Source organism: Eublepharis macularius, chromosome 3 (genome assembly GCF_028583425.1).
Source record: "Eublepharis macularius isolate TG4126 chromosome 3, MPM_Emac_v1.0, whole genome shotgun sequence".
In the NCBI taxonomy this organism is placed as follows: Eukaryota; Metazoa; Chordata; class Lepidosauria; order Squamata; family Eublepharidae; genus Eublepharis; species Eublepharis macularius.
In genome coordinates this window covers 168,038,822-168,053,458 of record NC_072792.1, presented here as the reverse complement: position 1 = coordinate 168,053,458, position 14,637 = coordinate 168,038,822, and the positions used below count along the sequence as shown (strand labels likewise).

General features: G+C 43.0%; 1 protein-coding gene across 1 annotated transcript; it reads left to right on the top strand.

Moving 5' to 3' along the window:
• Nucleotides 1-162: 162 nt before the first annotated feature.
• C3H11orf54 (chromosome 3 C11orf54 homolog) lies at nt 163-13,463 on the top strand. Its single transcript, XM_054974875.1, has 9 exons — nt 163-239; nt 2,315-2,391; nt 3,977-4,075; nt 4,886-4,959; nt 5,632-5,733; nt 7,156-7,332; nt 8,676-8,825; nt 10,053-10,169; nt 11,229-13,463. Exons 2-9 carry the CDS (start codon nt 2,334-2,336, stop codon nt 11,400-11,402), a joined length of 951 nt encoding a protein of 316 aa, XP_054830850.1. The 5' UTR covers nt 163-239; nt 2,315-2,333; the 3' UTR covers nt 11,403-13,463.
• Nucleotides 13,464-14,637: the final 1,174 nt, after the last annotated feature.

The following is a 14,637-nucleotide window of genomic DNA, read 5'->3' as shown; positions in this document are numbered from 1 at the left end:
TAAATACATCCTCTGTTCTCGCGAGACTTTGAGAGTCCTTGGGCCTGTCGGGAGGAAGGGAAAAGACATGTGATTGGCACGCCATCTTGAAAGAGGCAAATTGGGTTGCTGTGATTGGTGGCGGCTCTCCAGGTCTGGAATGAGTGTTTAATCTTGGGGGAGGGAACGTTTAAGAGAACGGGTTGGGTTTTGCGCGCAGCTCAGGAACCGTTCTTGCAAAAGGAGGGATTGTTGTAGAGGTCAGTGGTTTGGACTTCCATTTCTTTGAAATTAGTTGTTTAATTTTCATTAATATTACTATCATTCGTAGTAAGAGCTTAATATTATTTCAGATCTATCCAATGCGTAGTCTTAAGTGAGCCCCATTAAGTTCAAAGGGGCTTAGCAAATGTATTTAGAATTGCAGCCCTACAATGCAATCCTATGCATGTTTACTCAGAAGTAGATCCTAACGGGGCGTACTCCCGTGCAGACTCCCCTTTGTGAACTTATAGTAGAATCGTAAACAAAGTTACCCTGACTTCAATGGATAGGATCACCCAGTTAAAGCCAATTAACTGTATGGTTCAAGAAGTAATGTGTTTTCACTGTGAGATTCCGGGTTGGTACTGACATCTAGCACGGTCTTTGCAATCCTGACCATGTATCCTTAGAAGTAAGTCTCATTTTAGTCAATGGGGTTTACTCCCAGGAACGTGTTTTTAGGATTGCAGCCTGTGTTTCCCCACCTATTTTCCCCCGTGGAGGAATTCACTCTTCAAGTCGGAGGAATCGCTACTTTTCAAAACGTTTTCAGGCCAGAAAAGGTTGAGGGCAGTGCAATGAAGTAACTGCTAATTTGTAAAAAAAAATTATTAGTAAAAAATTGTTCTCTCTCTCTCTTTTTATGCTTACATAACCTTAATTATTGCAGTATTGTGAAGGATACTTGGAACTTTTCATGGTATTTCAATTTTTTAATTCCACAATTTCCTGAAGAGCCCCAGGGTTCTGTGAAACCCGGGTTGGGAGACACTGATACAGAAGAGTCAATGGTTGTACTTATTACAGATTAACGTGTGTGTTGGAGGGCAGCATTACTGGCATAATTTTTGGATGAGGCAGTTGGAAAATAGGAAATACAAAGTTGTTGCATTTCATAATCAGCTTCACATAGGGTTTTTTAAAAAAGCAGTTTTAAAGCGGCTGAATCATAAAGAGACTGGGGGAAAAGTGTGTTGATAATAAACTATGATGGGGGAAGGGGAGTCCCTTGTGAAATATGCTGTCTTGGTAATGGATTATTTCCAGATGTTTAGTGGCTGAAACTATTTTGCCGATAATAGATCATTTACAAACCTTTTCCTGTGGGGGGGGGGCGGGTGTTACGGCTGTAATCTTTTCCTTCTAATTACCCAAACGTTTAAATGGATCAGAAAAGCCTGAAGAGGGAATGACTAGAAGGACAAACATAAGGAGTACCCTTAGACGAGTGAAGGGGTGGGAAAGGGATTTCTCCCAAGGAATAAAGCTTTTCAAATCAAGCTGCCCTTAAAGACGGAAGCTGCATGATTTAGAAACTGGCAACCAAGTTCCTAAGAAACTGTGCTTAGGATTGCAACTAGGTAGCAGGAACCTCTGCCTGTTTGCTTAGGTATATCCCCTGTACTGAATGGGGCTTGCTCCGACCAAAGTCATTGTCTTTAGTATTGCAGCCTTATATCCCTAAATGCATATAGAGTCCTTGCACTAGTCACCCCGAGGTAGTTGAGCAGCCTGGCCGAAGGCATGTCTGTTGCAACAAAAATAAGCAGGCATCTTTTGCCGCCGCCACCCCCAAAGACGAACAAGTTTGTTTTTATTCTAGTGTTAAGCTTTTGGGGACTCGAGCCTGTTTTTGAATGGTTAACTCACACATGAGATTTGGGGCTCAGTACATTACTGGTACCCAATGGAAAGGGCAAAGGTGGCATTATATGATTCTCCCTTCAATTTTTTATTCTCACGACAATCTTGAAAAGAAGGTGAAGCTGACAGAGGGTAGCTGGCCAGGCTCACCCAATGAGCTTCATTCAGGGTAGGGATTTAATCCTAGATCCTTGTCGGATAAAATTTTACCACTACATGATATTGGATCTCTCTGAAGGATCCAAAAGGGACAGGAGATGATGTGCATATGTCCTTAAAGTCCTCTGGTACCTAAAGGGAACTCTGAACCAATCCATGGTAAAAACCTGTGTACCTTTCTGTTTAATCTCTAAACTGGTGTGTTCATTAACAGACCTGTAACCTGTTCCTTGGTGTACTCTGATCTCTTTGTAACTCTGCTGTTCAGTTTGCAGAATCAAGTAAAAATGGCCAGAATTGAGAAGTTTGCTTTGCACATACCAAGCTTGGAAGAAATTGCTGGGGGTGAGTAATAATGACTATTTAATATTATAAGAAAGATTGAGAGGCAAAGCAATCCCTTTATTAGAGTTGCCTTATTCTGTACTAGGAATCTCCACCTCTGGGCTCTGTCTGTCTGTCTTTATGTATGTATGTATGTATGTCATTTATAGTCCGCCTTTCTCACTGACAGTCAAGGCGTATTACATAGTGTGAGATTAGTACAATCAGTATCAAGGACATTGCCATACAGTGTCAAGGACATTTCCATAAACAACGTCATAGGGTAATAGATACAAGTTTACAAAGACATGGCATTAGCTAGGATCCAATACGGGGTTGAAGAATTGCTGAAACAGAATATAATTCTAGATCCAGAGGAGTTAGCCGTGTTAGTCTGTAGTAGCAAAATCAAAAAGAGTCCAGTAGCACCTTTAAGACTAACCAATTTTATTGTAGCATTGCTATAATATAATTCTAGGACTGACATTAGACAACATGAAGCACAAGTAGTATATAGGAGTACATATCTAAAGCAACAGATAATATGTAAGGCAACATAGTGGTGAAGTGTATGGTGCCTAACTCATTAGCAAAGCATCTGAGACTCCCCTCCCTAAAATGCCGCCATCCTATCTTAGTAAAAAGCCTTTTTGAATAATTCTGTTTTGCATTGTTTATGGAAAGGCAGGAGAGTGGGGGCTCTCCTGACCTCCTCAGGCAGCCTGTTCCACAGGGTGGGGGCCACCACCCTGGGCTGCTGTTGATTTCGCCTACGTGCAGGGTGGCACCTGCAAGAGACCCTGTTCAGATGAGCGATGCTGCTGTGGAGGGACATAGGGAGGGAGGCGGTCCCGTAGGTATGCCAGGCCAAGGCCGTGAAGAGCTTTGCAAGTAATAACCAATACCTTGAACTGAGCACAGTAACTGATAGGTAAATAATGGAGTGACTTTAGTACCCATTGATGTGCTTCCTGGTGCTCATTTGCTTCTACCCCCAAACAAAACATCAGTCCTGGCTCTCTTCCACCTTATTGGAGCAGGTACTTCAGAAAACACCTTTTTTAATTTAGATTATTTATAGACCTTTGGGTCTACAGTAGAACACCCATTCCAAAATGGCTGCCTCTGTCACAAAAGGCAGCTTGGCTTGGAACTTCCAAACGTTCCGTCATTGACCCCTCTCCATGGTAACTGTTTTATGATTGGTTCCACTTCCCATTGCAGCAATTTTGTAGTAGCGCCCACTGCCCTAATTTAAAATTCCAAAAGACAAAAGGAAGGGCTACTACAGATTTCACGGAATCGTTTCTCTCTTGTGGCCTCGGACTGCCCTTGGGGAGTCTCCCTTCAGGTAGGCTCCAACCATGGCTTACAAAAATGGCAGGAATCAGTCGATCGAGATTATCTCAACTCCTAGATCTGGATACAGGAGGAAGGTCACTTCATTTTAACTCTGGTTGTTACACCTGACTGAAGGGGTGAGGCCTTTTTCCTGGCCTGTATGTCTTGAGGCCATACCAGTATAATATATGGTCTGATTCACAATGGCTTGATTCCAAGTAAGGTATTATTTTTTTAATAAAATTTATTAACCTTTTTGTTCTAGTTTTGCAGAATGGACTTACAGAGAACTACGCAGATGTTCAGGTATCCGTGGTGGACTGTCCGGATCTGACTCAAAAACCCTTCTGCTTTCCTGTGAAAGGTACTGTACTGTGTGCATATTCTGTGTTGCAAACATACCATTTATTTCATTATTGTTTGGTATGTTGATTTTAGTATTGTTGTTTTCTTGTTTTTATTGATTTTAACTTGTTCACTGCCCAGAGCCCCTGAGGATGGACGGTATATAAATTGAAATATAAAAATAAATAAAATAAATTTAAATAAAGAATCACAATGATTTAAGTTTAGGTGTTGTTTTTTAAATCCCCAAAATTCTTTCTTTTCCCAACTTCTGGGTCAATTTGCAATTACAGTGGTCTCCAATTTAAAAAAAACATGGACACTTACTAGTAGTTAAACAACTTCGATGCCACTGTGGTATAGTGGTTAGAGGATTGGACTAGAATCTGGGAGACCCAGGTTCAAATCCTCACTCTGCCGTGGAATCTAACTGTGTGACCGTAGGTATCCTATGCCCCAGAATCCTTTGCAACACTCTGGGCTTCCAAGACAGATGTACAGGAGTTCTTTGGCAGAAGGGCTGATGTGGAAGGAATTCCCTGAGAGTAGAAAACTTGAAAGCTGCTGAATTTCTTTTTTGGTATAACTTTTTGGAAGAGCCATGGCTCAGTGGAAGAGCATCTGCTTGGCAGACAGAAAGTGCCAGATTCAATCTCCCGTTAAAAGGATTGGGTGGTGCCAATCAGAAGAGACAACACTGATCTTGTGTGTGAGAGAGAGAGAGAGAATTTTTTTATATATTTATTTATAGTGTGTGTGCGTGCGTGTGTGTTGAAGGAGACAGAAACTTCAAGAAGAAACTCATTAATCCAGTGTTGTCGTCCTACAGGCATTTGTGGCAAGACAAGAATTGCCGACGTGGGAGGCGTTCCCTATCTCTTGCCTCTAGTACAAAAAGATAAGGTAAATGGTGATTGAATTATTATTTATCCCTCTGAAGAGTCTCTCCTCCTGCGTACTGTCATCCAGCCATCCTTTGTCCAACGTCTGTTTCCAGGCTTGTAATAAACATTTGTTGCGTGCATACATTTAGTTAATAGCAAAGCAGAAGTTGCAGTAGAGTTTGTTAATGAGAAAACGTTTAGAATTTTTTTTTCTGTTGCCTTTGTTCTTCATGCTAGGGTGGCCTTGGCCCCTCTTGGATCTTCTAAATGTCAATGCCAGCCTAAAAGAACGGCTTGCCAACAGAGGTCAGAAGCCGGACTTTAGGAATGCCTTTCAGGCCATGCTTGTTAGGAAAAGCTTTGGGTAACTGGTGGCTAGTGTAACGCATGAAAGGCATAACCTGTTTGTTGATTTGACTCCGTATTATTTGTTTTATTGCTGATTTCACTTTGAGAGCTGCCTTGGGGGCTCCCCTTTATTTCAGGGTAAAGCAAATGACTAATTGTATCTAATGAACTGTTATGCCAGGGCAGCAGTCTCCCATCCAGACATACACCTGTCTCCTGTCTGGATCCATACCTGCTTACTTTACCTATGGTTGCTATGTTGTATGCCGAGTCCATACCTCAGGGTGGGAATCCACAAAGGAGCATGATGCCAGTGCTAACTGAATGCATCTTTCCTATTTAGGTTTATGACCTGAATGTTGTGGCAAAAGAAATTCAGCTCCCCGGAGCATTTTTTCTGGGAGCTGGAGCTGTTTCGTCTAGAACGGTTGGCGGCAACGCTGAGGTAGGTGACCCTTGGTGGTGGCAGAAAGTTGCCGTCAAGTCACAGACAACTTATGGTGACCCCGAAGGGTTATCCAGGCAAAAGATGTTCAGGGGTGATTTGCCATTGCCTTCTTCTGCGTAGTAACCCTGGATTTTCTTGGTGGTCTCCCATCCAAGTGCTAACCAGGGCCAACTCTGTTTAGCTTACAAGATCTGGTGAGATCAGGCCAGCCTGAGTCATCAAGATCAGGGCCCTGGGAACTCTTATAGTGCAATCCTATGGAGAGTTTCTCCAGTCTAAGGCCATTGACTTCAGTGGGCTTAGACTGGAGAAACTCTCCATAGGATTGCACTGTTAGTCTTCATAATATCTGTACAACATTGTGCTAAAGAGCTGATGATCTTAAAACATTGAGTGGACTCGATCTGTAGACGAGGGACCCAAAGCTCCCATTCTGAGAGAAAGGGCAGACTGCAGTCACTGCTCGTGTAGAGAGGCAGGCTCTCCCTCAGCAACCAGGCCTAACAGCGGTTACTTTCTGAGGAAATCCTGATCGCAGCCTTGCAGGAAACTCAGTATTCCTAATCCCACCTCTCCAATTCAGTCCATTTCTTATGTTCATTTTTGACAGGGTAAAAATCCTAGAGAGAGACTTTCTCCTGTCAGATTCCCACAGCAAGCTTTTGTTTTGAATGGACTCAACGTAACAAGGTCTAGTGTTCACCAACAGAAACCTTTTCAGTAACTGGATCTTATCACACAAGGCGTTATTTAAAAGATTTATCCCCTGAATATTACTGGTTTTAAAAAATGTGCATGTGGTACCTTTACTTAGCGAGAAAGATGGACTGTAAATAATAACAACAATAATAATATAGGAAATAATAAGTGCAAAAATTAGGCTTTAGTTGCAGTAAAAGACTTGGCTAGTTGCTTTATTTCATTTTAGGAAGGTGTGCTGTGACAAACTCTGAAGTAATGTGGGCATAATTGTTCCAGTTAAGATTGAGAGGCGGCTGCAGTATTGTTTATCCTCATCCCGCAACCCATCCTTATTTCTGAAGCAGATTTCCTACAGCAGTCTTAATTGCAGTTAAGGGATATGTTGACACCAACGTGAATTGCCAGCATGGCGAAGTGGCTGTATGGTCGAATGAGGCTCTGGAAGATCCCGGTTTAGCTCCACACTCTGCCATGGAAGCTTGCTGGGTGACCTTGAGTCAGTTATGCGTTCTCGGCCTAACCTGCCTCACAGGGTTGTTTTTTAAGATAAAATGCAGATGGGGAAAGCAACATTGTAAGCTGCTTTGGGTCCCCAGTGGGGGGAAAATAAGATAATGGTTGTTAGGATGTGGAGAGGTTGTTTTTTTTTTTACTGCACTGCGTAGCTGCCTGAAGGGAATTGGCTTATTCACCCTCATTCCTTTTCTCTGTCTCCAGCTTATTCCTATTGTTCAAGCCCAAAATGAGAACAACCCTGCTATCAATGGAAGTTACATGGTCAAGATTAATCCCGAGGATAGTGGGTACCTGCTGGAGAAGTACAGCACCAAACATCATGGCTGTGACTTTGGGCTGCTGGCTAACCTGTATGCTAGTGAAGGCCTTCCTGGCAAGGTGTGTGGACTCCTGTGTTTACCACTTCCACAGGCTGTTGAAGTCAGTCCTGTGGGAACATTGACAGAACCTTTAGGGCAGACACCATATTTAGGCACTGAAAATCCAATCTTTGAAGCCCTTTGTCAGGCAGGGACTGAGTGTCAGGCCAGGACTGAGTGTTCCTCTTGGTCCACTGAATGGGAGCGCATTGTGGCTTCACAGTGCCACCCTGGAGTCAGCCATTGCTGAGAGCCACAGCATGGCCTGCAGTGCAACCTAGACCACTGCCTAGCAAAGTGATTCTCTCCAAGGTGCTGCATCAAATTCAGTCTGCTTGAGTTGGTTAAAGGTTGAATTATAGCTCCTCCTCTTAGGTGGGTCTTTATCAGGCCTGTCACTGAGGGGAGAGGAACACGTATACATAAGAAAGGACTGGCCCTATTGTCAGAAAGGCCACCTCCCTTCTTCCTAATTCTGAGTGCTGATCTCTGCCACTTCAGCAATCAGGCAAGTGGGACGAGTTCCCTTTTGTTTGTAAGACTGAAACCTCTGCCCCAAATCCTTGGCTTTCCAATCTCTGGGGGTTCATTCTGGGGTGTACCTACACCCAAGTCATGAATTCCAGATTGGGCTTAAATAAAAGTTAGGCCTGTTAGCTTATTAGCTTAAGGAGCACATGCAAAAAGCATAAAGCACTCTTACAAGAAAACAGACATTATCCATCTGTCCCGCTTCAAAGCAGCTGGCCATCTTGGCTAATTTATTATCTTACAACTTCAAACACCACACAAGGTTATCCATATTTAAAACATCTTCTTAAAATAATATAAAAATAATTCATTCTTGCTACTTCTTATCAAAGGCTATGTAAAATTAGTGATTACAAGTTTCTCATACATACGGTTATCTTTTGAGCTACATCTATCTTTGAGTAATATCACCAGCTTTTATGAAGTTAGACATTCCTGCCATTCTCAAACTATTTCTGCACCTGGACCTTAATACATTGTATATAGTTATAGAAGTTAGGCAGCTCTTCCAATCTGCATGAGGTCATACAGCTGTATTACTCTACCCTTTCATGCCCTCCAGGGTTGTCCTATTTGAGGCCTCTAGACTCCCTTTGTGGCATGTCTAGTTATAGGGCCAGGCTAGCCCTGTTTCCGCGTGCAAAGGCATCTCGAATGACTTTCTTAGTCATATCTAGCAACTGTTCTATAGTTCTCGCTATATCCATGATACCTGTCCACTTTTATTGTATAATACGAACAGCACTTTGTTTTTTAACATGATCTGTACAGTGTAATTTTGGTAACATCTTCATTCCATTACCTAAATGTGCATCATTATTTTTTTGTAAGGTCATTGAAGTAAAAGCAAATAGAAGAACTGGGGAACAGAACTTCATATCCTGCATCAGGAAAGCCTTAGAAAAACATTACGGAGACAAGCCAGTGGGGATGGGAGGTACTTTTGTGATTCAGAAGGGGAAAGCGAAAATTCACGTTATGGTAAGTCGTGTCATGTTCTTCAGGTGATTCATGTGGTGTGCTCAGTCTTGATCAAGAACGTTGGCCCCTTGGGAGCGCAGGTGTTCATGAGGTGCTATCGACAAAGTCTGCAATTCTGAACAGAAAAATATGTAGAATCTCCGGTTTTGTGTCCTGTGTCTAATTTTATTTATTTATTATTATGTCATTTATAGTCAGCCTTTCTCACTGAGACTCAAGGCAAACTACACAGTGCGAGATTAGTGCAGTCAGTTTCAAGGACATTTCCATAAACAATGCCATAGCGTAAATAGACACAATTTTACAAAGACATAGCATTAGTAAGAATCCAATCCAGAGTTGAAGAAATGCTGAAATAAAACATAAGCAATTCTAGGGCTGACTTTAGACCACATAAAGCACCAGTAGCTCAGAGGAGCAAGTATTTAAGACAACAGGTAGTACATAAAGCAACGTAGTGGTAAAGTGTATGGTTCTTAACTCATTAGCAAAGCATCGGAGAGCCCCTCCCTACAATACTTCCCTCCTATCTGAGTGAAAAGCCTTTTTGAATAATTTGGTTTTGCATCATTTGTGGAAAACTAGAAGAGTGGGGGCGTGGGGAGGTCTTCTGACCTCCTCAGGCAGGCTGTTCCACAGGGTAGGGGCCACCACCGAGAGAGCCTGTGTACAGGCTGCTGTTGATTTTTCCCATGGTACCTGCAGGAGACCCTGTTCAGATGAGCAAAGCTGCCATGGAGGAACATAGGCAGAGAAGTGGTCCCATAGGTATGCTGGGCCAAAGCTATGAAGAACTTACTTTGTATGTAATAACCAATACCTTGAACTGAGCACAGTAGCTGATAGGTAGACAGTGGAGTGACTGCAGAATGGGAGTGATGTTCGTGCTCCTGCTCACACCACAGTGTTTTGCACCAACTGGAGTCTCCTAATTTGAATTTTTGGAAAGGGGGGAATCAGTGTAAAGCAGTTGTGGTCAACTTCTATCTAGTGGGGGACAGTGAGTGCTTAGGGTACTATTATATTTAGGGCAGGTACCTGTTCTTCAGCACAAAGTTGCTGAGGGTATTTGATGCAACTGTGATTGGGCTATACATTAAGCCAAATGCATACACATTGGAGAGAGGTGGTTGGTTGTATTTAAGACCAGACTGCGCCACTGAGAGGTGTCTTCCAGAGGTGACTTTGGATCCAGTCATTTGCAAATTCAGTAATGTTTCCTTATAGCCATCAGAATTTTCTGCCTGTCCGTTAAACACCGATGAGGATGTGAACAACTGGCTCAAGTTTTTTGAAATGAAGGCTCCACTCATTTGTCAACCTGTGTTGGTTTCCAGAGATCCGGTAAGTCAGTTTGTTAATGGGGAGACAGGAATTTCCTGATATATTTGCTTGGTTCTGTACAAACTCAGGAACCTGCCCTTTTCCCAGGCTGGACCACTGGTCCATCTAGCTCAGTATTTTCTAATCTAACTGGCACCCAGTTTTCTAGATTCTTAAAGAAGGGTCTTTTTCAACACCTGTTACTCAGGGCCCTTTAAATAGAGATGCCGAGGCTGAACCTGGGACCATTCACATGGAAACCCTGCGCTCTGCCAGTGAGCCACGTCCCCTCCCTGTTCCTTGCCTTTTCATAGTTATTTCCTTACATTTGAAGATTAGCTGGACCATTTCTAATCAATAAATCCTCCAAACTATGATGGATGGGCAACTCCCATTTTGGGAAAACTCACAATATACTTTCAATCTTGGATGTGATCTAGTAAGTCTTGTAGAAACTACAGTGCTCTGGGATCAGTCTAGGAAGGAACATTTGTCTCCTGACAAATAAGAATTTGGGGAGTCTGGTTTGCACATGGCTGTTGAATAAAGTGGTAGGAAGGACTGTACCACTTCAAACTACAGGTAGGACATCAGATTTTTGAATGGTCCCTTCAGCCTAAAACATCCTTGCAAAAAAGCACAGGTAGTTGAAAAGTTGGAACAGGACTTTATCCCTGATATGTTTGTTTTTTCTTTGTAGCGAGCTTTTTTTTTTTTAAAGGGAGCCTTGAAAAGTGGCTAAAGTCTAACCTTGAAGTGCAGTCTAGTCCATAAACTCAGCCTAATCCCTTCTCCCTGCCAGGTTAGTTTTGTGGGAGGGAACATACACTGGATCCCCTTCCTGCAATTCTGAGCTGGTAAAGTGCCACAACAGATATGCCACAAATTGCTTGTTTATTCTTAATGGCTTTATTAGGGAGAGTTTGAGAGGCAAAGAAACTTGAGAAGGAAATTTGAGCTGGCATAAAGTCTCTCCTGCAGAGCTCCCTAAATCCTGGCTCTAAATCTGCTTTTAAATTCGTATGCGTGTGTTATGTGCCATCAAGTCGCTTCCAACTTAGTGCTTAATTTATTTCCCAGGGCTTCGATCTACGTTTGGAGCATACCCACTGCTTCAGCCATCATGGCGACGGAGGACACTACCATACAGACACCACGCCAGAGACTGTCGAGTATTTGGGATATTTTGCTCCTGCCGAGTATCTCTTTAGAATTGACAAACCCCAGGAAACGCACATGGTTGGTCGAGATTAAGTCAGCAGGAAAGCGTTTTAACAGAGAAGCGAGAAAACAGAGTGTTGCTGCCTATATGCTTTCAACTGTAATATCAGTCACGTAACTCTAAGCACCACAGCAAACAGAGCACTTATTTTTATATGGTTTTTAAAGGGCATTTTATATGGATTGTTTTGATTGGAAAGTACAGCTGAAGTGAATCTTATGAGAGAAAAATCAGAAGCCAAGTGATTAAAGGATCCATGTTTAAGCTTCCATCTCTTTGCCATTCCAGCAACTCCTTTTAGCAGCAGGCCGGTCAGAATGGCAGGCGAGGAGTCTGGCCCTGTTCCGTGCCTAGACAGCGAAGCCAGCGGGTATCTTCACCTTATATTGTATTTCACTTGCACTACGTAATCCTCCTTGTGTCTCATGAGAAAGGCGGACTATAAATCAATAAAAATAATATCTCACAGAAGAGCCCTGCTCGATCAGACCGGGTCGTCCATCTAGTCCAGCATCCTGTTTCACACAGTGGCCGACCTGTTGCCATGCAACGAACGGCACAGAGGCCGAGGCTGTCCACTGATACTGCCTCCTACCACTGGGATTCAGAGGTTTACAGCCTCTGGGAGTGGAGGGTTCCCTTTAATCACCAGGGTAGCACAGTATTTTATACCTACAGTAGTAATTGTTTGTACGTATTGTCTTTGTGTAATGTATACTGCTGTTGCGTTGATGAAGAAGTGATGTTCCCTTCAGTTATCATGACTGGTAGCTCCTGATGGACCTATCCTACACGCATCTGTCTCATCCCTTTGTAAAGCCTCCTATGCTGGTGGCCATCTTGGCACCCAATGGCAATGAATGTCCGCAATTCGATTACTAATTAATAACAACAATAATATAACAACATTCAATTTATATACCACCCTTCAGGACAACTTAATGCCCGCTCAGAGCAGTTTACAAAGTATGTCATCATTATCCCCACAACAATAATCACTGAGAGATGGGTGGGGCTGAGAGAGCTCTGAGAAGCTGTGACTGACCCAAGGTCACCCAGCTGGCTTCAAGTGGAGGAGTGGGGAATCAAACCTGGTTCTCCAGATTAGAGTCCCGCACTCTTAACCACTACACCAAACTGGCTCTCTTCTTAAGTGAAGAAGTACTGCCTTACTTCTGTCCTGAATCTGTTGTCCAATGTCTGTCCCCGAATTCTAGTACTGTACGAGATCAAAGAGAAAAAAAAGGAAAGAGGCCAGAAAGAAGGATTCGACATCCTTGTTCCCTATTGTCATGTCTGTCTGAGACCACTGTCTGCTCCAACATTTTTCAGAGATGAGAGGGTGTTAGCACCGCTCTGCAGACCAAAACGTGCTTTGTATTCACAACATTCCAGTGTCGTCTGGTTTTGTCCGTGTGTTGAGTTTAGGCAAAACTAGTTCAACAGCTACCATTCTGTTAGGCTTGCACTGCAAGTTGGAATGGCAGGAAGCAAGAAAATAAAGTAACAGGAATAGGTATTAACATTTTTGCTGAGGGATTTTCCTGCCAAGAGTGCAGCCTGGTTATCAAAACAAAATTGGTTTGAAACGAATGAGTTCTTTTCCCTCTGCATCTATTTCCCTCCATACTTTTTCACCCCTTCAAAGCTTCTCCAGGTGAATTGAAAATTCAACACAAGCCTTGCAAACAACACCCTCTTGTGTTATCTGGACTAGCAGGGGCTTGGGAAAGTGTTGAAGTTTTGTTGGAGTTGGTGGAAATCTCAGATCTGTGATGAATAAGACATTTACAGCTAGGAGCAGAGCTTCTGTGAAAAGCCTCATAGCTCTCCCTTGCATGTTTAAGCCCAATTGTATACACAGGATTACAGCTTCTATTACCGAATCCTACCCTATAAAGCAAGAATCAATACCAATAAAACAATGTAAACTCAGAGATGTGATAGCAGGTTCTGTGCTCCCTCTTTATGGGCTGAAAGACCTTGAGCCACCATGTTCAGTATTGAGGGTTTTTTTCCCTTGGGTATTGTCAAAACTTGACACTAAAGTGCTCTGAATGTTGATACTGCCAAATAAAATGTATTAAAATCTATTCAGTGCTCTTTGTAGTAGTTTTTATAGCAAAACTAAGCAATCGCGCCTCCCCGCACAAGCTGCAGGCGCGTTCCCTTGGGGCCGGCGCTAACGCTGCTCCTAATGGTTAAAGTGTCACTAGTCTCTCATCTAGCCTTTCTCACAGAGACCCAAGGTAGCTTATAATGCTAGAAAAGTTTAATGCAATAAACAGTGTGATAGTCCCCCCTCCCCCCTCCTGCCAGCATTAAAACTGCAACTCCATTCTATGATCTCAGTGACCTGGGTGTGAGTCACCACTCTGATGTGAATGCTTGCAGGGGGACTTTGGGCCAGATATACTCTCAACCTAAGGTTCCTCACATGGTTGTTTGAGGCTAAAATGGTAGCAAGCTGTGTATGTGATAAAAATGTATTGGACAGATAGGAACTTGCAGGGTATGAAAAAAGTGAGGTCCCAGGCCCATGAAATAGGTGCATTATGCTTCTGTCTACTGAATGAAAACCTTATGCAGCGTTTTATAAAAACAACAGATGTTTTAAAACCATGTCCCAGCTCTGGATCCAGAAGTCTTACACGCTGTCACCAAATGCAAAAGACTGGATGTTATACCTAAGAGACAGAGAATTAAGTATCCACTACAAACCACTTACCCTGCAAACTATGGAGAAAATTTATGCCACATTTTCTCTAACAAACTGCTTAAACGTGATCAGTGTGTTGTACTGCAAACACTGGTCTTTAAAGGTGCCACTGGACCCAATTCTTGCTCTTCTAGTGCAGACTAACACAGCTACCCATTTGAAACTTTAAAAGCTGCAATCCTATGCAAGCTTACCTGGGAGCCACCCCAGTAAAGAGTGGAGATAACTTATTGAGTAAATGTATAGAAGGCTGGTGCTGCAGATAGAGTTGGCAGCCTCCAGAAGGTGGCTGGAGATCTCCCGGAATTACAACTGATTTCCAGGCCATAGAGATCTGTTCCCCTAGAGAAAATGGCTGCTTGGAAAAGTGGATTCCATGGTATTATACCCTGATGAGGTCCCCCGGCTCCTAAATCCTGCTCTCTCCAGGCTCCACTCCCAAGATCTCCAGAAAATTCCCAGCCTGGAGTTGGCAACTAATTAGGGAGCGAGACCGCAAGCAAGCGCGCCAAAACTCAGCAACGCCTGAACGCTACGAGGTAAAAGCC

Bases quoted from the DNA above. Each gene is read 5' to 3' on its own strand.
- C3H11orf54 (XM_054974875.1), top strand. From the start codon at position 2,334: ATGGCCAGAATTGAGAAGTTTGCTTTGCACATACCAAGCTTGGAAGAA. The intron at 4,076-4,885 runs GTACTGTACTGT...GTCGTCCTACAG, and splicing joins CTTCTGCTTTCCTGTGAAAG to GCATTTGTGGCAAGACAAGA. The intron at 7,333-8,675 runs GTGTGTGGACTC...TTTTTTTGTAAG, and splicing joins GTGAAGGCCTTCCTGGCAAG to GTCATTGAAGTAAAAGCAAA.